The sequence below is a fragment of the Colius striatus genome, chromosome 2 (assembly GCF_028858725.1).
Source record: "Colius striatus isolate bColStr4 chromosome 2, bColStr4.1.hap1, whole genome shotgun sequence".
Lineage (NCBI taxonomy): Eukaryota > Metazoa > Chordata > Aves > Coliiformes > Coliidae > Colius > Colius striatus.
The window spans coordinates 47,936,648-47,959,061 of NC_084760.1; the positions used below are offsets into that span (position 1 = coordinate 47,936,648).

Here is a 22,414-nt window from a genome sequence, read left to right on the forward strand (position 1 = left end):
AGTTGGTCTCATCAGCTTTTGAAGTATGCCTTAGTTTTGGTTTGCTTTGAAGTCTTCAATTAGGATAAAGTATAGACAGTTCATACAGACTTGTTTCTGAACTTGTCCTCTTTGCATCCGCTTCTTGGTGTATGTATCCGAGTTGTCCTGAATTCAGACACAAGTAGGCTACATCTTGTTGTTTTGAACTTCTCACTTTTTCCTCTCTTTCCTGTGCTCTTTTTATCTTATTGGGGCCTGTCTCCACCAACTGACTTCTGTTTCTCATTGGCTCAGTGAAACCTGCTTTGGCTGGGCAAGCTGTATAGCTGTAGTAGTTGCTGAAAGACAGAAAACGCTCACTCCAGTTCTGTAGCACAAGTGCTGATGTAGCTTTTCTGAGCAATATCGGGGCTGAGCATGGAGGTTTGTTGGCTTTGTCCATTATTGTAGATACAGGATAGTTCAAACTCTGGTAGTAGTGAGAGTCGTTTATTCTGATGTAAATTTGGAGGGCAAAGTAAGGTCAAGGATTCCCCAAAGTTCTTTACCTTTTGCTGGTTGAAAGCAGTATTGGTTTTGCTAACGTACACCAAATCTATGTAAGCATGCGGTGGTAATAATGTGCCTTTCCTGGGGAAGCTATATGGTTTGTTTTGCAGTGAGGAGGGTCTGTATGAAGCTTTGATTCTGTCGTCCACAATATAGTCCTTACAATAACCTCAAGGGCTGTTTCCTGTGACTTGTGTTGAGTTGGCACTTGTTGGGAGACAAAGCTGATTTGTGGTGTCTTTTAAAACAATTTTTGTTTAGTGCTGATCACTTTGGCACGGAATTATACATTTCCTTCCAGGCTGCTTTTCTGTACTCTACAGAAAGAGTAAGATTTGATACACTCTAGTATTTTCTCTGGACTCCAGTTTCCCCATTTGCCAACAAATGAAAGTCCAAACACAGGAAGTTCCTTAAACTTCAGCATGGCTAAATTCTGTCTCCTGGCCTCAGAACAAGAGTTCTGGTTGGTTTGAAGGCTGGTTGCGGCCTCTCTGTTAAATGTACGGGCTTTGTTCTGCTTTATAGGTAAAGGAATGGCTGTTGAAAGTCACAAAAAAATGACCTGGAGTAATGACCAGGCATCTGATTGTCTAGTCTTCATCCTTCATGACTGTACTGTCTCTCCGTGGGAGCTGCTGATGCAGTTTCTGACTGGTGCTGTCTGCAGCTTCCCTTGTGTAGGCCTCATGTATGAAAAGCATGTGCTGCTGGTGATCATGCAGTTACATTCTGGTTTGTTTCTTAATCTTACATGGAAACTGGTGGCTTGATTAGACTCGAGCCTGTGGAGTGGCATATGACGTCACAGTCTTTTTGCCGTTTCCCCAACTTTCAGATTGATCAGTTCCCTGGAGTAAACCCTCCCACTGTTGATGTTCCAGCATGATGTTTATTCTGGAGTAACATCTTTATTTCATGAGCATCCTGTCAGACCCATGTGAAGTGTCTCCTGCCTGGCTGTGACCCTGTGAAGGGCTGTCAGTGTGATGACTGGGCTGTGCTGGAGGTTCTGGGTGGTGCAGCCCTGCAGATGGGCTCTTACCCCATACCCTGGGCAGGGGTGAAGGTGTGACTCCATGACCCCTCTTTCCCAGTGATGCAATCCTGATTCTTTATCTCAGCCATCACTTCTTTGAGGGGCTGAAATGCAGCCACTTGGAAGCAACGTAACGTGACAATCTGGAGAGCAAACAGTGCGGGTGATCCCAGAGTAAGACTTGTGTGCAGCCCTTTTTTCTCTGGGTGTTAACGTTGTCTGCTGCTTGCTCTGAGTTGCTTTCCTAAGTATACGTTTGAAAATGTAATAAACTCACTTTTTAGGAAGTTGTTAGCCATAGACTCTCTGCGTCGAATTCTTAGGCAAGAGATGAGGCCGCACTGCAGCCGTGTGGAGAGTGTCCCTGTGAACGCGAGGGCGTAGGCCATCCTGTGAGCGGGACAGGTGTTTCCCTTACATTAGAAGGCATCAGCGGAACACGACCTCTGCCTCCGCGGCAGGCGCTGAGTACTAAATGGTGGTGGGGCGAAGGAGCGGGCTGCGGTGGCCAGGCCGTGCCGTGCCGGGCTCGTCGCGTCCCCGGGGCGCGGCTCCCTCGCGCCCTCCCTCGCACGCGCCAGCGCTGGACCCGCGGCCGGGCGCCGGCCGGGACGCCGCGGGGGGCGGGGCGCTTCCCCGAAGGACGGCCGCGCCAGCCAACGGCGGGGCGCAGGAAGCGTTTACATCACCGGCACCGGCTCCCATAGGCTGTTCTCTGCCCTGGCCTCGCCTTGCGACGTCTGCTCTCCGGCGGCGGCTCGGCCGGTGTCGGGTCCTGGCGCGGGGAAGGGCCTCGCGCTGGCGGTGAGGGAGCCGCTGGGGCGCCGCGCTACCCACCCCTGGTGCTCGCTCCGTCTTTGTTCTGCTGCAGTGACCCGGGTCACAGGGAGCATGGCGTTGACTATCGGTGTCAGGCTTTAGTGAGCTCCATTTGTGTCCTGAATAAGAGCCAGTCAGCACAGGCTGTCTTGAGGGGGGGCGGGGGATGGAGTTTCAGCTGTCAGTGCAGCCGAGGTTTTGGCACTGTGAATTGCTTGGTCATACAGCAGCCTAGGCAAAACGATATTGACTAGTATAAGGTAAAATGTATTGTTTCACAAGGGGAAAGTGATGCCAAGCACAAGTCTGATCAGTGAGAGGAGTGGCTGGAGAGCAGCCCTGCAGAAAAGGACCTGGGGCGCTGGGTAGCAGCGATTCAGCAGGAGCCCACAGGGAGCTCTGGCACCAAGAGCACAAACTGGGTCCTGGGCCGCATTGAATGAAGTGTGACCGGCCAGTGACCGTCTGCTGTGACTAAGATCGGGGCTTGACCTGCTGGATTCAGCACTGGTACAGCCTCCCAGGGAGTGCTGTGGGCCAGTGCTGGGCATCAGCATTTGAGGAAGATGCATAAATCCTCAGACATGTCCAGAGGAGGACAACTAAGCTGGTGACAGGGCTGGAAGGCATGTCCTGTGTGACGTGGCTCAGGAGTTTAGGCCTGTCTAGTTTGGTGAGAAGGAGGCTTAGGAGGTTCTTATGGCTCACTGCACCTTCCTGAGGAGGGGATGTGGAAAGGGAGGTGGTGAGGTCTTCTCTCTGCAATTGCAGGGACAGGATATATAGAAATGGCTCAAAGCTGCATCCATCAGAGGAAGTTTAGACTTGACATGAGGAGGCATTTCTTTACTGAGAGTGGTGAAACCCTGGAACAAGTTTCCTGGAGAGGTGGTCGCTGCTCCATGCCTGTCTGTGCTTAAGGGACATTTGGGCAATGCCTTAATACTGTGCTTTAATTTTTATTTAGCCCTGAAGTAACCAGACAATTGGACCAGATGATCCTTGTACAACCCTTACAAATGAACTATTCTGTATTCTATTCCTGCTTAAAGTTCAAATGTAAGAGAGGATTGAGTTCATTGATTGTAACTTTTCCTAGAGATGAGGAACTTCTGTAGTGCAAAGTGCATAATTACTGTGAAAGTTCAGAGTACTCTTTTAAATTTAAATGCGGCTGTGAATTTTTTTAGCTAAGAATCTGTTTTAACTGGATAGAGAGTGCTTACTTCCCCCAAAGTTTGTTGCTTTGTGAAACATTTAATGACAGTGCATCTAGTCATGATTTGATACACCTGAAGGGTGAAGTTGCTGCTAGGGTGAGATGTCTGGTATGGGGAGGGTAGACAGTAAATGTGACTTGTCCCGTAGGGTACCTATTTTCTATTGTCTGAAAAACTTGTGTAGGAGAAGACTTAGTATCACTCTGCTCTTTCCTGCACTGTATAACGTGCATTTCTCTCCCATCCTTGAGCACTGCAGGGATTATGACAATCTGCTTTCTCATGCTGCTGCTGTGGATCTGTTGCAAGTGTAGGTCTCTCAGTGTGTTACAAACTGTGTTACTTTCCTACCTAAGCTGATCCCTTTCTGCAATAGTAACAGTTCCCAGAAACTTCTTAACAGAAATGAGTTACAGCAACACATTTGCAGTTCCTTTTTAGTCTCCTTTCACTGTCTGGTATTAAACCTCAAACTAAGAGCTTGAACTCAGTGCCTGCTGTCACTGAGAGCTACATAGATCAAATGGAAAAGCTGCCCAAATGTAATTGCAGGAAAACTTGTGCTCTGCTGCAGCAGAATCGTTTTCATTTTTGTCTCAGTATTACCATGTTGGGCTTGGCAAGCTCATGTGTGTTAGTGGGAGAGATTTAACAATTCACAGACTTAAATGGTTTTGTAGTCTGTCATGTGTTTAATGGCCATCTATTGACCATATTTCTTTCAATACCTTTTCTGGGTAGGAAAACACTGAGTGATTGCATAAGCCAAGACTTTATTATGATAGGCTTTGTTGGCATCTTTGTAACACACTTGGTAAATAACCCATTTATTGCTGTTGAGTGAACCTATATCACTGGATAGGGGAATAGGCAAGTTTCTTTTTAGGTATGTGTATGAGCATGTCTATCGTGGTTAAGAGAGAAAAGAACTGAGCAGACTGGAGTCTGCTAGGCTTCCTCTTCTGTAGGCTCCTTCTTGAGATTTAATCAGTTGTGCTACAGCCCTTGCCAAATGTTGGTTCGTTCCATGACTTTGCAAGGATGTCAAACCTGACACTTCAAGGAGAACATGGGGAAAGTACTGATTTCTGCTTAAATATGTTTCCCTGAGGATAGATCAAGCTTGCTCAAGAATAGTGGGAGAACCTTGTACCATTTTTGCAGTCCTGCTTGTGTTCAGTCTCTTGACTGGAAGCTTGCCCAAGTGCTGACTTGCTCTGTCCTGGGTGAAAGACAGATGGTAGGGCTTGTAGTTTTTCAATACAGACTAAAATCTTGGGAGTGATGTTTCTGGGGTGGCTGAAAAGTGATGTTTGGGTTCTTACTAGCTATCAATTACCCCACTTGAGAAATAAATTACCTTGTGGTTGTCAGCTCTGTACTTCATGTATTACTAACTTCTTTTTTTCTAAGCTCAGCAGCTGGAGCACTTTGCATGTTGTGCCCCCACTTCAGTGTCACTGCTGAGAGTGAAAGGTTCATTTTTGCCTCATCTCTAGAGACCAATCTCTTGTATACAAGTGTATCTGTGTGTACAGGGATTGCTGTCTTGATTAATTCTTGTTTTCCTATCAGGCATTTTCCATGGTCAGACAAAATAGATGAAAAATGCATCATAGTTTCCTTAATGTGGTGTGCAGACTAAGATAGGATGGTCCTGTGCCGTGTGGACCTGGTTATTGGGTCAGGTGCAGCACTTGAGCAGTATTTGAGACAATATGTGCTGTGCCTGTGGGTGTATCTGAGTTCAGTGTTCAGTCTTGCTGTTCTTCATTGTATACCATTGCTGAAAGTTCAGAACATTAGTGTAGGCAGCAGCACTGCCATTAATTGCTTCTCTCTTTCTTATGAATGACGTTACTGTCATTTGGATAGGTGATTTGTCATTGTTCGGGGAACCCTGGTGCCTAGATGGCTGGATGTTAGAACTGAATTTTAATGCTCTTGATCCATGCTAATGCTATCAAGTGTTAAAGAAGGAGCTGAATCCAGAAATCCATGAACTGGAATCCTGGGTTTGCTCTCTGTTTATCTCTTTGCTCCTAGATGGAGTCTTAGTTTCTCACATAACTTTTCATCTGTAGCTAGTTAATGACTTTTGCACCTGGAAGTACATTTCTTCAAGAAGCCAGTGCAGGATTCTCAGAGAGAAAATGCAAGTAGGCTGGGTGCTTGGATTCTATGATGCTTGAGTCTGATATTTTTTTTTTTTTTCCCCTTAAGCTGCTGTTGTGACTGGAAAGAAACTTGCTGAGATAGTAAAAGACAAGCACCAGCTTTCTCTTTTCCATCACACATCTGAGTTTCTGTGTATGGGAAAGTTTTTGGTTTTGTTTTGTTTTTTTCTTTTAGATGCTTGAAGCTTTGGTCTCTGCTACTGGAGAGAGAGGATGGGCTGCAGAGGTTCTCAAAGCAAGCTAGTGCTAGGAGGGCTGCCAGCTTTTTGACAGGCTTTGCCAATGGACCAGTGTTTGGGTTTTTTTTTCCATCTGGTGGAGAAAGCTAATACCATACTGTAGTTCTTAAGATTTTACTTGACCATTGGAAAGATCCTCGAAAGAAGGAGTATGTGCAGTCTTTTAACATTTTCATTGGCTCATCTGGGAGCTTTCTGGAAGGAATGAACACTTGAGATGTACTTGAATGAGATGAGAGACACTGCTGGATGCAGAGGGAATTGAGCCTTTGTTTTGGGCCTGTTGTCTACTGCCCATTATATTCTTGCTTATTGACTAACAGGCAACTGGCAGCTTGCAAGTGCTGCCTCAGCCAGCATCATTTCTCAGCTTTTATGCTGCCTCGGGGGTGGTCACAGTCAGCCAGGGCAGCTGTCCCTTGCTTTTCCAGCTTTCCTGGGTGGCTGTAGGTGTTAGTTACACTCCAGCTGCCTGTGACTGAGGGATAGGGTTTGCTCTGCATTCTTTTCAGAGCTGTTCTAAAAATAATGTGGTCCATGTAACTTACTGACAGCAGTAAAGCCTTCCTCTTGTCAGACCTCTGTTTCTTTAGATGTGTACTGGGAGGCCCAGGGCAGTATCGTGGTTGCTACTGCCCATTTGGTGGGGGGCAGGTTTACACCTTTGGCTACAACCTCCTACTGGGCCAGTGGAGAGGAGAGGCTGCTTGTTGTCTCTGACTCCAGGTCCTGCCTGTAGCAAAGCTGCATAGCAAGTCCTGATATGCAAGCACTGGCCAGACAGAAATAGTTTAGCACAAATGGGAGCATGCTTTTCCAAGCATCCCATGTTAACATGGGTGATGTATATAGCTGTATCCTGTTTCTAAGGATCAGTGCTCAGGGAAAAACCCTATTTCACATGTATGTGTAGTACCTGCCTCCCAGGCTCTCTGTCTCTGCAAAATCAGGCCCTAAGACCTGTTGTCCTAACATTCTGTCTTGAAGTTTGCTAGCAGATCTGATTGCTGTGGGTCCATGCACACACACAGTAAAGAGCACACTTGTGAAGAAAACAGTTTGAAAAATATTTTAACAGAAAGACAGTCCAGGTGACGGTGAGCAGGCACAGGCCTTGGCTACTGATGTGTCTTGATCCTTCTTTTTTTCCTGCTTTTGACCTTTCTCTCAAACAACACATATTATACCCAAACACTCTTCTTCAATGCCAATACTGCCTGTTTCTGACATACTGTTCTAAGTCCTTTATTCCTTTACACAGCATCCCCACTTGGCTTGCATAACATTGCTGAAGAGGTATCTCCTGTTGAATTGCCTGGATGGGTTTTCCTAATAGGGACAGTGACTTAATTGCTCACTGTTGTGGCTGTTAAGAGTCCTTGGTTCAGCGTTTCATCCATCAGGGATTACTCTGCCTGGGTTCCCCACCTTGTTGTGGTTCTTCTGATCAGTGGTGTGGTTCTTGCTTCTGCTTTGGTTAGCCCCGAATGCTTTCCACAACAGTTTGTTGAAAACTTCTTTTTGCCTGTTAATTCAGGGAGACTTCTGTAGCTCTGACTGGGTAAAGTGAACAACTGTTATGGTGCAGAGGGTGGAAAGTCAGGTTTACAATTTAATTTTTTTATATATATGAAATATATATATATATGTCAGGATCAAGTGCTTTGTCATTCTCTTTAAAATGCAATGTTTGACCACTTCATTGTCTGCTTTTTTGCTCTCTTGTATTATCAGAAACGTGAAATAATTACTTTGTTTGTGTTCTGTGATTCGTGATTGATTTCTACAAGCCTATTCAAGATTTATACTTAATTTTTGTGACATTTTTCTATTCCTTTCTTTGTAATTACTAATATTGATTTTTTTTTTTTAATAACTAAAACTATGTGATTTTTTTTTTCAGGATTATCTGCAGTGATTTAAGTATCTCCATACCAAGTGCAAGTATATGGACTAGTACAGAATGAGCATAGAGAGTTTGTCATGTCTGTCTTTCCACCTCATCGTGGTGTTTTGCATTACTGACACTCATCTGAGCTCACTACCCCTGGGCTCACTACTGAGAACTTCTTAAACCTGCCAGTTAGTTTTATTTCTGACTGTTCTTGAGGATATGAGTGAACATCCTTCATGTTGCACGTTTGAGGATTTTGATAAGGGTTTTGTACAGGGTTTTTTTGGAGGGAGGTAGTTAGAAATGGGGAGTTCATCTCAATAAGATTGAACTCTCTTTGCCTTCATTGGATTACTCATTTCTTTTGAAGCACCTAACGAAACCGAATGTTTGTGCCTTTGGGCTCCTTCTAGGCAACTTTAGTGTTTTTGATTGTTATGCATTAAACGAGTGGGAATGCTGCACATCTCCCTTTGGGATATCAAGAGCAGTGCTTTTTTTTTGTTCAAAGCAACTTGACTGTTGTCATACTTTTGGGATTGCTTGGTTTTGGGTTTTTTTCTGTTTGTGGTGTGTTTTGGGGTTTTTTTTTTAAGTTGCTAATCTGCTGACTGGAGTGTTATCTGACATTCTTTAGTGAGGCCTGTCTGTCTGTATGTTATTCAGACAGAACTGTGAACAGGTGTTTTTGGAGGCTGAATTGGTCAGTGGGCCCCAGCCTACATGGTGGTGGTATGATTCAAAACTCACTTGCCTTTCTGCAGAGCAGTTGCTGTTCTTGCTGACAGGGTGGCACTGTGCTCTTCAGATAGCATTCTGACTCTTGAGCTGGGCTCTGCCCTCTGTAGTCCAAGCAGGAGTCTCTGGGAGGTGGCAGGGACATTTGCTGTGTATGCTTAAAGAGTATGTCTGGTTTTGACTTGTTTCTTGTGATGGCAACTCCTGAACTGTTGCATGTGAAATTACAAATGACAGCAAGCTCCAGCTCCTTGAAGACTTTTAACTCTGTATTTAAATGGTCACATAGACAAGCTTATTGCTAATGTATTTCATCCTTACTACTTGTTACAGCATGCAGCTGTCTGGAATAACAAAGTGTTGCATTGGTGATAGTTTTTCTTATACTTTTAATTGCTCTGTGAATTGACTATACAAACCGTGATAATAATTACCGTCCTTGAGTATATATTACATGAGTTATTTTTAATTATCTTTTTGAATTAACACCTTTCAAACATTTTACTACCATGCATATAACTGCAGTGGCCAGTGCTGACAGTTTAAACATGAAGTAGGCTTGGTGCTTTGGTTTTTTTGGGTTTTTGCCCTTTGTGTGCAGAAGGTCTTGCATTCTTTGATTATTTTTTGCTTTGTTTTGTTAAACTCTAGGTAGTCCTCAGATCTGAGATAGCTGTTTTTATTTTCTCTTTCTGTTGGTAAATATACTACTTTTTGTTCCACCACAGTTCAAGGACAAATGGTGTTCCTCTGTGGTCCAGCTACTGTCTTCTATAGGCATATAATCTCTGTTCTCAAGCTTTTGCCAAGCTGGTTGGGCAGAGCTTTGATATTTTTTTCCGGCCTAAAGAAGTGACTAGGGTAACTTTATAACATATTTGTGCTACTGCTAACCAGATATACAGCTTTTTCTAAGTGTCTGCCCTAATGTGCTGCCATTCCTGATCTCATTTCTCCAATGTGTGTTTTCATTCTGTACTAGTGGTCTAATTATTGTGGGATTTTTTTTTTTCCCCAACTTTTATGCTTTTTTTTTTTTTCTTGATCCTATATAATTGTTGTCACTTTCTGGCTTTAGGCTGTATTTTTTTTGACAGATCATGTAAACTACAGAATGTCTCTCCAAAAGTCTGTGTTCTTTCAGTGGTAGATATCCAGATATTTGAGAACTATGGAAAAAAATATACATTTGACAAATGGAATAACCTACCTAAGGGAAATATATCTTCCAAACTTTTTTTTTCTTGTTAGAGATAAGTTATTCCTTGAAGTAACAGCATTTAGATGTTTCTCCCACTCCTGTTTGAATACTTAAATTCACTTGAAATTTTTCTTGAGTTTCCTTACCTCTAGTTTATATGGACAAAGAGCTACATTAGTATTTCTGCTGTAGATTTTTTTGTGGTTTTGGAGCTACTGCCTCTGTTGTACTTCAGAAATTCATGCTGAACCAAGCCTGGATAACTTCTTCCTTCTGAAAGCGACTTGGTTTATGTGGGCTTTCTGGTAAAGAAACATTTCAGAGTAATAAGTTATCTCTAGGAACACAGGGTATTTTATTTGAGGCAGTCTTTTGTCATTTCATCAGCGTAGTTCATGGGCAGCTTGTTGTCTTTGGTCTGGTCATAAAAGACCACTGAAAATTACACAAGTTAAAACAGTCAGTCTTAAATTACTTGATGAGGCTTGCAGGAAGTTAGGACAAAGTAAGGGGAGAACCTGCATCATCATCACGTGGAGATGATGCCCAGGCTGTGGGTGCCCTTTGGGGCAAGTGTACCAGGCTCACCAGTCAGGTCAAGGCATGGAAGGCAGCATTTGGAACAGGCCATCTTTATTTCCTCTTTCAGCTTCTCCACAAACCTGTCTGAGCAATTTCTATTCCTACAGCTACCTCTGTTTATACCCAGTGTTAACTGCCACATTGCTTCTCAGCTGTGAGCTGTTAAACTTGCAACCATCCATCAGTCACCACTAGCTGCTTAGAGGCAGGGACTGGCTGTAGCCCTCAAGAAGGTACAGTGCAAGTCCAAGAACATGCTTTTATGAGGTTTTTAGGATGTTACTTTTTGCTGAACACAGAGAGGGACGTGAAACAATGATTTGGCAACCTGAACAAAGGAGGAATTTGCTGTTACCTTTTCAGTTGTCTGTCTGCATTTTTTCTTCTTTTGCTCATCTACCCAAGTTGCTGAATCTCCTCCTGAACTGAGAGTTATCAGTGATGTCAGATGGGTTTGGTGTCTTGAGTCATACATGATGCCCTGGAATATTGCCTATGAGTCATGGAAATTATTTACATTTGGTAAACTTGCCCTGAAATGGGAGAAGAGATGATAATCCACATCTACTGGCTGTATTATCAGGGCAGATCTTGAGGAGTTGTCAGTACTCAAGAACTTAATTAAACCACTAAAGCTTGAAGGCCTTTGAGTAGGCAGCAAGTATGAAGGAAGAGAACACAGAGGGATGCATGGGCACTGTGTGTTGGTAGTCATGGCTTTTGTCTTGCCCTTGCAGTGCTAACACATACCTGCCTGTCTGTTGGCTTGTTTAAACTTTTATTAAGTTAAAGCCTATTGGCATTCAGCTTTATTAATCTTACTATGTGTTCTTATGCTACAACCAACCCTAAGATATATCTCCTACTGGAATTTGAAGGAATAAATGTTCTGTCCTTAATGATCTTTGTTCTTTAAGCTTTCTTTAATGATGAACTGTAACAGGCCTGGTCTAGTATTTAGGTGTCAGTATCAGTGTGTGTAGATACACAAAAAATAAAGCTCTTATGATAAATGTGCTGAATGCTTCCTTAAATCAAATATCAGCCCTTTCACTCCTCAGTTATGCAGATGAGGGGTGGGATTGTTCACGCTAAGCTACTTGTCTTCTGTGACTGTTTTCAATAGTTACTTTCTGTAGCTCAGGCTGCCTTTATGTAATGATGCCCTATATAATTTTCTTTTAGAAAATCTACCTATATTGATTGACCGTCTAAGCTGTCATTGGTGGAGTAGAATGGAACAGCTGGAAGGGACCTACAAGGATCATCTGGTCCAACTGCCTGACAATTTCAGGGCTGACTAAAAGTTAAAGCATGGTATTACAGAATCCCAGAATGGCAGGGGTTGGAAGGACCCTCTAGAGCTCATCCAGGCCAACCTGAGATTGACATCTAGAGATGAGTTGTTTCATTACCTTTCCAGGGATCGAGGTGAGGGTGACTGGCCTGTGGTTTCCCAGGTCTTCCTTCTTGCCCTTTTTGAAGACTGGAGTGACATTGGCCTTCCAGTCTTCAGACACCTCGCCTGCCCAAATACCTCTTAAACACTGACAGACATGAGGCATACAGACACAGGACATTGACCACCTGTCCAGGAAGCTTGTTCCAGGGTTTCACCGCTCTCAGTAAAGAAATGCCTCCTCATGTCAAGTCTAAACTTCCTCTGATGGATGCAGCTTTGAGCCATTTCTATATATCCTGTCCCTGCAATTGCAGAGAGAAGAACTCAGCACCTCCCTTTCCACATCTCCTCCTCAGAAAGCTGCAGGTAGCTATGGGTTCCCCCTCAGCCTCTTTCCAAACTGGACAAGCCTAAAGTCCTCAGCCACTTCACACAGGACATGCCTTCCAGCCCTGTCACCAGCTTAGTTGTCCTCCTCTGGATGCATCTGAGGACTTCTGCATCCTCCTCAAATGCTGATGCCCAGCACTGCCCACGGCAGTCCCTGGGAAGCTGCACCAGTGCTGAATCCAGCGGGACAAGCCCCTCTCTCAGCCGCACGGGCCAGTCACACCGTGTTCGATGCAGCCCAGGACCCAGTTTGTGCTCTTGGTGCCAGAGCTCCCTGTGGGCTCCTGCTGAATCATTGCCACCCAGTGCCCTAGATCGTTTTCTGCAGTGATGCTCTCCAGCCACTCCTCTCCCAGATCAGACTTGGGCCTGATATTACCCTTTCCCAGGTGCAGCACGTGGCACTTGTTCAGTTTCATGCTGTTGATTTTCCAATGCTCCAATCTATCTAGTTCTCTCTACGTGGCCTTTTTTCCCTTGAGAGAGTCAACAGCACCTCCTAGTTTAATATCCAATGAACAGATGTTTATAATGCAAACTTTTAAAGTGGGTATTGACACCTTTTTCTGTTCACAGATCTCGTGTGCACGTGTCCCATTGCTGTGTTAGTCCTTGTCATTGTGCATTGTATTAGGAGCTCGAGTTTAGCTGATCGTTAGCAGTAACTGCAAGTTCTTCTTGGTACCTACCTCCTACAGCACAGTTTCTTTATAAAGATAAGCCTTAGGGGTTTTTTTTGCATTTCAGTGTGATCGGCTGGATGCTTTGAGTCTGTACCCAGTCTACAAGAATTAAAAGCACTGTCCATTAGAAACAGGTTTCATTTTTATTAGTTGGTGTTGTGTTGTCAGAAGTTCTTTGCTATGCTATAATGTCCAATTCATCAAAGTGTTGTGAGTAGCAGAACCATTGCATCTGTTCTAATTAGCATGACACTGTAGCTGAAATTGAGTAAATTTGATTATGTAAAAATGGCTGCCAAGTTGAAAGGGATTTTTGTGGAAGCCCTTATATATGGTGAGAAGCTTCGGCAGATGAGATGCTGATAAGTTGGTTCTTCAGTGAGAGAACTGAAGGTAAGACAACATAAGTAGGAAAAACTGTGAAAGGGCTAGGACTTTGAGATAATGTAAGTGGAAGATGAGTCTGGATTTGCTAGCCAAATCTCTATATTAACTTTTACCAGAAAGGGAGAACTGTGTCATCTGAAAATGGAGTGATTCTGGGTATGTAGCCAGTTGATTTAGAATAATAATGTTTGGTAGTTGACAATTAGAAGGTGAGTTCTACCCTCTGTCTTCTCTAAGTACTTTCATATACAAATTCAATTTCATTGATGCATTTTGCCTGGTGCAGCACGGCTTTAACCACCACTATAACTTCTGCATGTCTGTGAAATAGCCTGTAAAAGGCATTATAGAACAGCAATATGCAGTAGATGTTGAAGAGCCCATATATGTCTTTGGATGGTGCAACTCATGTGAAGAAAAGCAATACTGTGGTAAACTTTGCAACTGGGAGTGTTGTTCATTATATATCTATGCGTGTCTTCTAGCATTAAGTCTTTGACAGCTGTAGCCATTCTTGTGCTAGGCTTTATACTCTTGCTTTGTCAGATCCCTTTTCCTTACCTTGTTGCTTTCTTAGGGCTCATCTGTGTCTGTAATATTAGATGGGAATGTACTTGTGCTGGGTTAAATTTTGCATTTGTTAACTAAAGAAATGACTGTAGCAGTTTCAGTTGTGAAATCAATTCCTAAATCTATTCCCAACTTGCAGCTTTCTCTTTGTTTCTCTCCACTTGGATCAGTTTCTTCTCTCTTGAGTTTTGTATCTCATCATCTTTCCCAAAAATCTTCCATAATGTTGTGACTGAGTTCTTGAGGCTTTTGGTTTCTTTGTAATCCATTTTGTGTGGTTGGAGGGGTTTTTTGTGGTTAAATGAACTATGGGTATCATAAAACATAACAATCTAATGCATTGTTGCCAAAAGGCAGCTTTTACTACAAAACAGTCTTTGTGCAAACTTTTTCCTCAGACCTGCCCAGGGATTGCTGCTGATGCAGCCTACAGTGTACTTGTGTTTGGGTAGTTCTCATTCCTGAAAATTATGTGCACGGTCCTGTCCTGGAATGCTCACTTGGTTAGAATTCAATGAGCTCACAAGGATCCGGTCTTGCTGGTTTAGAGCTCACATCTGTCTCGATCTTTCCCATACAGGTGAATCAGCGCAATGTCCCAGGGATTGATAGTGCCTACCTGGCCATGGATACAGAGGAAGGTGTGGAAGTTGTTTGGAATGAGGTTCAGTTTTCTGAGCGGAAGAACTTTAAGCTTCAGGAAGTAAGTTGATGTCTTTCCAAACAAGGTATGGGAAACTTGCCTTGTACCCAGGGGTGGGATTATAGATATTGGTGACTTGTCATATGGATTACTGTCTGGATTTGGAGTGCTGTGCTGCTCAAATGTGGCAAAGTCCTCTTAATCCTGGCCTGTGCAGAAAATGTGATGCAGAACTATTGTGTTGTGCCTGTGGACTCTTGTGTTGATTTAGTCTTGCTGATCAAACCATGCTTAGCCAAGGTACAGTACAGGATGAAATGGGGTGCTGTTTGTTCTTAGTGTGGGAGCTTGAAATGTAAAGTGTTACTTAAGGGGATCCAGACATAAGGAGAAAGTAAGATAAGGGCTGATGTGGTCTCTGATGTAACATGTCTTTGTCTTTCTGATGTTAAGGAAAAAGTTAAAGCGGTGTTTGACAACTTAATTCAGCTGGAACATTTGAACATTGTGAAGTTTCACAAATACTGGGCTGATGTGAAGGAGAATAAAGCCAGAGTAAGTAAAGCCAACAGTCTGTTGGGTTTTCCCTGCTGTCTGTCCTGTGGGTAATTAGTGAAGCAGAGGGTAATGTCTCCTACTGCCCCTCCAGGTGATCTTCATCACTGAATATATGTCTTCAGGGAGCTTGAAACAGTTCCTGAAGAAGACAAAGAAAAACCACAAAACTATGAATGAAAAGGTAGCTCTCTCTTTTGTGTATGCCTATATTCACTTAGTGCCGTCATCCTCTGGAAAGCTTTTGCAGCAGATGCTCCTGCTCAGAAGGCAACCTGGTGATAATATGTGACTGCAATTCTCTTTTATTGCTGTAAACTTGTTTAGTTTCAGGTCCTCTTGGACAGCTGTTCTGTGCTCTTTGTTTTGTTTTCAGAAGTTCTGCAGCTTCATATATATGGAGTTACAGGCATATCTCTTTCAATACATGCATAGAGGAAAGAGGGAAAGTCTTAGTGCATGTGAAGAGTTAAGAGGGGAGATGTGTTTCTTGACCCATATGAATATGTAAAAACTAAACTAAGCATGAGAGCAGTGATCCTCTTAAGTTCTTATTTCCCACACACCTGTACTGGGTAAAAGCTAGGATGCCATAGACTGGAGTGTGTATTCCTTCATATGAATGGGCTATGGCTCTCAGAACTCAGTGCCTCTTCCTTGAATGATTGTTACCTTTTCTTGCTCCTGTGTCTGTAGGCCTGGAAGAGATGGTGTACCCAGATCCTCTCTGCTCTCAGGTATGTGAGCTGCTGGTCTTGTAGTCTAGCTGCCTGTTCAAGTGTAGCCTCTCTGGTGCTCAAATATTAAAAGCTGTAAACATAGATGCTGCCAAACATTAGCAAGCTTCATGGAGTGGAGCCAGGAGAGCACTTTCAGTCACCCAGCCTGATTCTTATCCCAGTCACAATGAGCAGAGTGTCAACTGCACTTCTTGTAACAGTCCTAGGATCTTCAGCTAGACAATATTACAGCTGCTAAAATAGAAACAGATGCAATGTAGGTTTTGGATCCCAACAGTTGTGGGTGACAGGATAGTGAGTTGAGCATCAGGATGCTCACCAGAGTATCCATCTTTATAACCTGGCTCTAACCATGGCCAAGAGAATATTGCAAAGAAGTCTCAAAGAAATCAAATAAGGAAAATTTTCTTTGTCTTGACAGGCTGAAGTCCTGTAGCATACAGCGGATTAATGATTATTGGGGTGTGATATTGTTAAAAGTGTGAGTTTATACACTCCGTGACACAGATCTTCTGTGGCCATCTTGGTGCAACCCAGCTGAATAGAATGTGGGAGTCCTTTTGTTTGGCTGGTTTGTTCCTAAAGACTCTTCTCTACCTGAGAGAGTCTGTATGTAGTTAATAACAGCCTTGGAAAAACAATAACCCAGATGTCAGGGCATGACTATCACCCCACAGAGAAAATTCTGTTTCCATCTGGTTAAATATAACTGTTGATAAGTAGCTGGGATTCTGTTAAGTTTTTGGGACCTGATAGTCCTTATTTGTACTGGCTGCCAACATAAAATCAAGCAGAGTGAAGTGCAAAAACCAGTAGCCTCAAATGTACCTGGAACCACAGCACTGAAAAGCTTGATTTGTCTTCCTGCTGGAAGACATGACCAATCATGTTTGAGCAACAGTGAGTGACTTTTTTATGCTCTCTCAGCAGGGGCAGAGTAGGGCTCTGATATTTTTGGTATAAAATTGAAACCTTTTTAGCACCCGCCTAGCAGTACTGGGATGGATAACATAGTTTCTTTACCCCTGGGTTTCCTGGGAACTGAGCAGGGAAGACTTTCTTCCCCATCTCCCTCATGTTCTGGAGACTGATCGTTACAGAAGATTGCTTGATTTTCATGATTCTCTCCTAACCTGGAGTCTGCTGTACAATTACTTAATCATACCTCTCTACTACTGTAAATCCCTGGCATATACCCTTTGCCCTCCTGTTCTCTTCTGGTGTTACTTGAGACAAGGGAAGGATGAAGGGAGGGATTCTTGGACTTGGCCTCAGTTATCTCCTGACCAGTGCTCTGTTCTGAATCTCTAGCTACCTCCACTCCTGTGATCCCCCAATCATCCATGGTAACCTGACCTGCGACACCATCTTCATTCAGCATAATGGACTGATCAAAATTGGTTCAGGTAAGGCTTGCTGAAGGTGACCTTTGCCTTTGAGACATACTGCTCAATCAGAAAAAGACATCCTTTCAAGGTTCTCTGGCATGATAGATATGTTACATACACATGCTTCTACACCTCAGCATCAGCTGTGCCAGAGATAGGTAGTAGAATGCACTTTTAGTTGGACCACCTTCAGATGCAGGAGGGACTGAGAGTGGATACTGTTTCCCTTGTTAGCTCCTTCCTCAGTGTTTCATCTAAAGGCCCTAACCTGAGACATGGTGCTGAAACAAAATTTCAAGTACTGTATGCATGTTGTCCCAGGATTCATCTGCTCTGCAGTCTTTTCCTTGTTAATGCACACAGAGTTGCCTTCCCATTGTTGTAAAGCTTTGAGAGCTGTCTGGAGATCTGTCCACTTAGGCCACATGAAGGCTTCTTGTAGCACCCAACATTTATAATCAAGCTTACGTTCTGTGGCTGCACCAAGCTGCTTGTCTTGGCATCTTCATCCAGCATCACTCACTTTGACCCAGACTTCAGGATGCTAGTTTGCCTTGGACCCGTTTGGCAAAGACATGCCCTGTTCAGGCAGCCACCTGTGTTGAAGTGTTTTGTTTTCTAAGTGATTTTTTTTTTTCAGGCAGTGCAGTGGATCCTTGCAGACTGGGTTTTTTTCACTTTTGCTACTCCTATGTGTCTAAAAATGTATCCACAGTCAGAATGCATTATGTTGCACCCTAACATAAGCTTTCAAATGACAGCTTTGCTATCTTGTCCAACCTGTGCAAGTATCCTCGGCCTGAGGAATGTGCATTTGCTGTCATGTAGGTTTTTGCCTGTGGGAGTTCCTGATTTGATGTTGACAGTGTACAGTAAGGAATGCACTGCTTTGCCTATTATCTAAAAATATCTTTTCTTCATAAACCGCAGACATCTGTGATGTTCCTTTCCCTCAAAGAACTCTTGTACTGTCTCTTTGTTCCAAAATTGGGGTCTCTGTTCTCCATATCAACACCTCTGACACATGCTTGTACCCAGGGAGACTAGGTCACGGCATAAAGGACACTCAGTTCTCTATCTACCTGTAAACTTGGTGACTTGCTCTTCATACAGGCTGATGACATCATGGGGTTTGCTTTGTTATCATTCCCTGACTCTGTCCAGGTGGGAAGAAGTTTCTAAGAGTTGTGTACCTCTGATACCTGTATGCTGCCAAACATAACTGGCTTCTTGGCATTTCATTTGGGCCATTTATGGGAAGTCTGTGGTAGACTCCAGTGCATAAGAAATACTTCTAGATTTTTCTAGTTCAGATTAAAAGTGTTATATATATGCCATCTTTTTCATTGGTAGCCAGCACTTTGTAATCAAAACTCCCTTGAAGCTGATATCTAGAGCCATGGCCTTTTACCAGAGAGAGGTTCTGCAGGTCAGCAAACATGACATTCTCATAGAATCATTTAGGTTGGAAAAGACTGTTAAGATCCTTGAGTCCAACCATTCTCCACAGCCACCACTAACTCATATCCCTCAGTCACAGCACAGCTGCACAGCTTTGGAATCCCTTCAGGCATGGGAACTCCACCATCTCACTAGGCAGCCTGTTCCAAAGCATGATAACCCTTTTGGGGAAGAAATTGTTCCTGATCTCCTATCTAAACCGCTCCTGGCACAACTTAAAGCCATTTCCTCTTGTCACTTGTAGCTCAGGAGCAGAAACCAACAGCCTCTTCCCACAGCCTCCTGTCAGGGAGTGCTGAGAGTGATGATGTCTCCCCTCAGGCTCCTCTTCTCCAGGCTGAACACCGCCAGGGCCCTCAGCCCCTCCCCAGCACACTTGTGCTCAGCCCCTTCCCCAGCTCCGCTGCCCGGCTCTGGACACGCTGCGGCCCCTCAGTGTCCCTCTGGCAGTGAGGGGCCCAACACTGAACACAGCACTCGAGCTGCAGCCTCACCAGGGCCCAGCACAGGGGACGGCCACTGCCCTGGGCCTGCTGCCACACCACTGCTGATACAGAAGCACTCAGACTCCCAGTTGTGCCATTCAGAGACTGTCTAGGAGGAGGACGGATCTTTCAGTGTGTCACAAAGAGTTGCCTCGAGAGTTATACCTTTGCTGCTCCCTCCAGTTCCCCAGAGCTTTGCTTCTGTTAAGCATGGTTGGAGGGAAAGAGGCCATTAGACTGATGTGCTCTTTCAGAGAGTGGCAAGTGTCAGTGCTGTAACAACTGCATCCTTAGCAAGAAGAGGAGATGTGCTGGGAGTGTGACTGTGCCAGAGCAGTGCTTATTTGTAGTTGTTCCTGAGTAAGCTTCTTTCGGCTCCGCAGTTGTAGGCTGCCTTACTCGCCCTGCATTTAGAAAAGAAGAAATTCATCTGGGAGATTCTGGTGCTTTCTTAAATAATGGAAGTGAGCACAAGTGGGCTTGTGGTCAGAAGAGGAATCTTTCAGATGTGAGAGCTGTCTCCATTGCAGGCTGGAATTAAAGTTGGCAGTGTTGCAGTGTGCATTCTTATGCCTGTGGTGCCCACACAACTAGGAAAGTCAAGACTCTGTCATCAGAACTGCTGGCTGTATTTGGGCTTGAGGCTCTTTAGTGCTGGTGACTGTTAAGCAGCCAGACAGGGGGCTCGGTCCCTAGAGTGATAGTTGCTGTGGGGTTACTGACAAAGTTAGGCCCGTGTTTATTGCTTCATGTAGTTATTTCTCTACAGCTGGTTGGCATCTGAAAACTTTTCTGTGTTTACTTAAGCAGAACCATTTTCATGGATTTAAGAGGAGCAATGATACAGTACACTGTAGTTTGCTCTCTGATACTGTCTGTGTCCCCAGCACCACTCTGGGCTATATTCCTGAAAGCTCCTCTTCCCTCTATTTTAAGCAAAAGAGAATACTTGCTGAATGTGGGGCAAAGTCCTGGGAAAGGAAGCTGCTAGGGTATTTTGCAAAACATCCTTCTGTCTGCTAGGTGAGTAAGTACTAGAGGAGTAGTGCCTGTTACTTGTATGACTTTGGAAACGGCTGGTACTTGGTCCTGCAGCACCTGTCTGGGTGTGGGAGCAGCCCTTTTGCTGATCAGTCCTTGCTGTGCTGTTTCAGATTTCTGAAGTACAGGCGCTATAGGGACTGACCTCTGTTCTTGTTCTGCATGTTATTGAAGATATGTTAGTTTTTAGTACTAGGGTGTTGCTTTACTATTGCATCAAGTTTTGGGAAGAGGGAGACAATCTTTGTGATGGGGATTGTATCTGGAAGAAAAAGAGAGTGGTAAAGAGAGAGGATTTCTCATACCACCTAAATGCAAAAGCCATCCATCATCCAGGAGTTCAATAACCTTTCTTTTTTGTGGGTTTTTTTTTTTCAGTGCCATAAAGTACAGAGTTAATGGGTTTAAGGAGGAAAAGTGTCAATAGGGAAAGTGTGAACAGGGAGCTTTGAAGAACTTGTGGTGAGGATAGCAAAGACACCTACAGTTCTTAAACTTGCTGCCAGTTTTCCCAGAGATGGGAATATTCCAGCTGCTGTCTGGAGTTATGGTCAGATGAAAACATCACTTGTGAGAGATCCAAGTTGTTTTCTGAGTGCTCTTCCAAGTGCAACATGCAAGACCATGCATATCTGTATTGTCCAACATGTGGACCTGTAAAGGGAGTATCCTGCAAGATGTTTTAGTGTTGCAGTAAAGGTGGGACAGCTTGCAGGTGCTCAGAGTGTGAAGGAGAGCAATGGGCTCTGACAGGATGTTCAATGCTGCTACTCATCTGTTAGGAGATGCTGCTTGCAGTTCTCACTGGCTGTGTAAGAATCAGTTATAGGTGGAGAGAGGTGATGGATTTTAATTAAAAATGCTTTTGGGCAGCTCTTGGAGTGGCTCAACAGAACTGAGGCCTCAAACTGGAGCGCCTTGTGGTATCTTCTGATGCCCCTGAGACATGGCAACGTATTGATACGCATATGCCAAGACTGAATGCCATAGTGCAGCTTGGTGTTGAGTTTAGGGAAGCAGAGCAGCTTAGGGAAGCTTAGTGCTGTTCAAGTGTATTTCCAAACAGTGCCTCCAGGTGCTCAGCTGATGCATGTGCTTTCCTGTCTTCAACAGACCTGACTTCCAGGATTTGTTATATATTTAATTGCACTCTGTCCAAAGTCTCTTTTCAGTCCCAGGCCAAGGTGCCAGGAGGCTGAGTTTTACTTGGGATTAGCTCTCTAGTATTAAATTCTGTTGCTACATATAGAAGTATGAGTTCTGCTTCCAAGATCCATGCCCAGGAGAAGCTACTAGGATGTAGAGAAAGGTAGTTGTCTGCTGAAGGGGGTGCTAGGGGACTGTGGAGCACTCATCCAAAGAACAGATTTTCCAGCTGCTAATCCTCAGAGTCAGCTGTAATCTGTAAACTTGGCCAGAGGTGTCTTGTCTCCATGCCCAGTCTGGTTCTCAATTAGAAACGCTGATGTTCCTGATGTAATTTTAAGAAGGTGGCTGGACGCAGGGCCAGCTCCTCAATCTTGTCTGTGTTTTGCCATGACTATGACCAAGTTGTCTCTCTCGATGTGAAGTGCTTGCTGTTTCATCAACTCATTGACTTCTATCTTGTTTTACTTCCCGCTTACGGGCTGCTCTGTTACCAACAGTCTTTCATAGGATATTTGCTAATGGTGAGCAAACTTCTACGCTCCTGTGATGTGACTACCACTATATATATGTAATGTACATTACTTTAGTTTTGTGTGTGTGTGTGTATATATTTATATATACACGTGTGTGTATCTGTATCTGTAACACACACAAACATACACACTCTCTAATTTGTTTATACAGTGTTCCCTTGCTGTAAGGCTGGTACGTAAAACTGTTTGGCTTAGGTGCATCCTGCTTTGAGAACCTGTGTTCTGTGCTGGGATGCAAACTGTTCCTTGTGTTCTCAGCCCAAGCCTTGCAGAGAGGGAGCACTGCCCTTTCTGAAGTCTCCTAGTTATTAGTCCTCTCCTCTCCGTGTTCTTAGCGTGTGCTAGCCCATGGACCCTAGTGCATGCCGGCTCCCGCATGTCAAGCCAAGCAGATGCATTGTTCTGAGCTCTTCCCAGCTGAACTTTCCATATACATTAGGCTCTTCCCTGCTACTGCTCTGCTAGACTTGGCTGGGCACCAGACCTGGACTAGCCTTTGCTTTGTGCTTGGCTATCCAATTGCTTGCTTGTAGCTTGAACTCCTTAG

The 22,414-nt window shown here is 44.1% G+C and overlaps 1 protein-coding gene across 1 annotated transcript in view; it reads left to right on the forward strand.

Moving 5' to 3' along the window:
• NRBP1 (nuclear receptor binding protein 1) overlaps window positions 1-22,414 on the forward strand; it is a 41,116-nt gene that overhangs the window by 997 nt on the left and 17,705 nt on the right. The window contains exons 3-7 of the mRNA XM_061990348.1: window positions 14,453-14,575; window positions 14,969-15,070; window positions 15,165-15,254; window positions 15,767-15,807; window positions 17,122-17,216. Of these exons, the coding sequence (XP_061846332.1) occupies window positions 14,453-14,575; window positions 14,969-15,070; window positions 15,165-15,254; window positions 15,767-15,807; window positions 17,122-17,216 (451 nt within the window). The remainder of the gene's footprint in view (window positions 1-14,452; window positions 14,576-14,968; window positions 15,071-15,164; window positions 15,255-15,766; window positions 15,808-17,121; window positions 17,217-22,414) is intronic.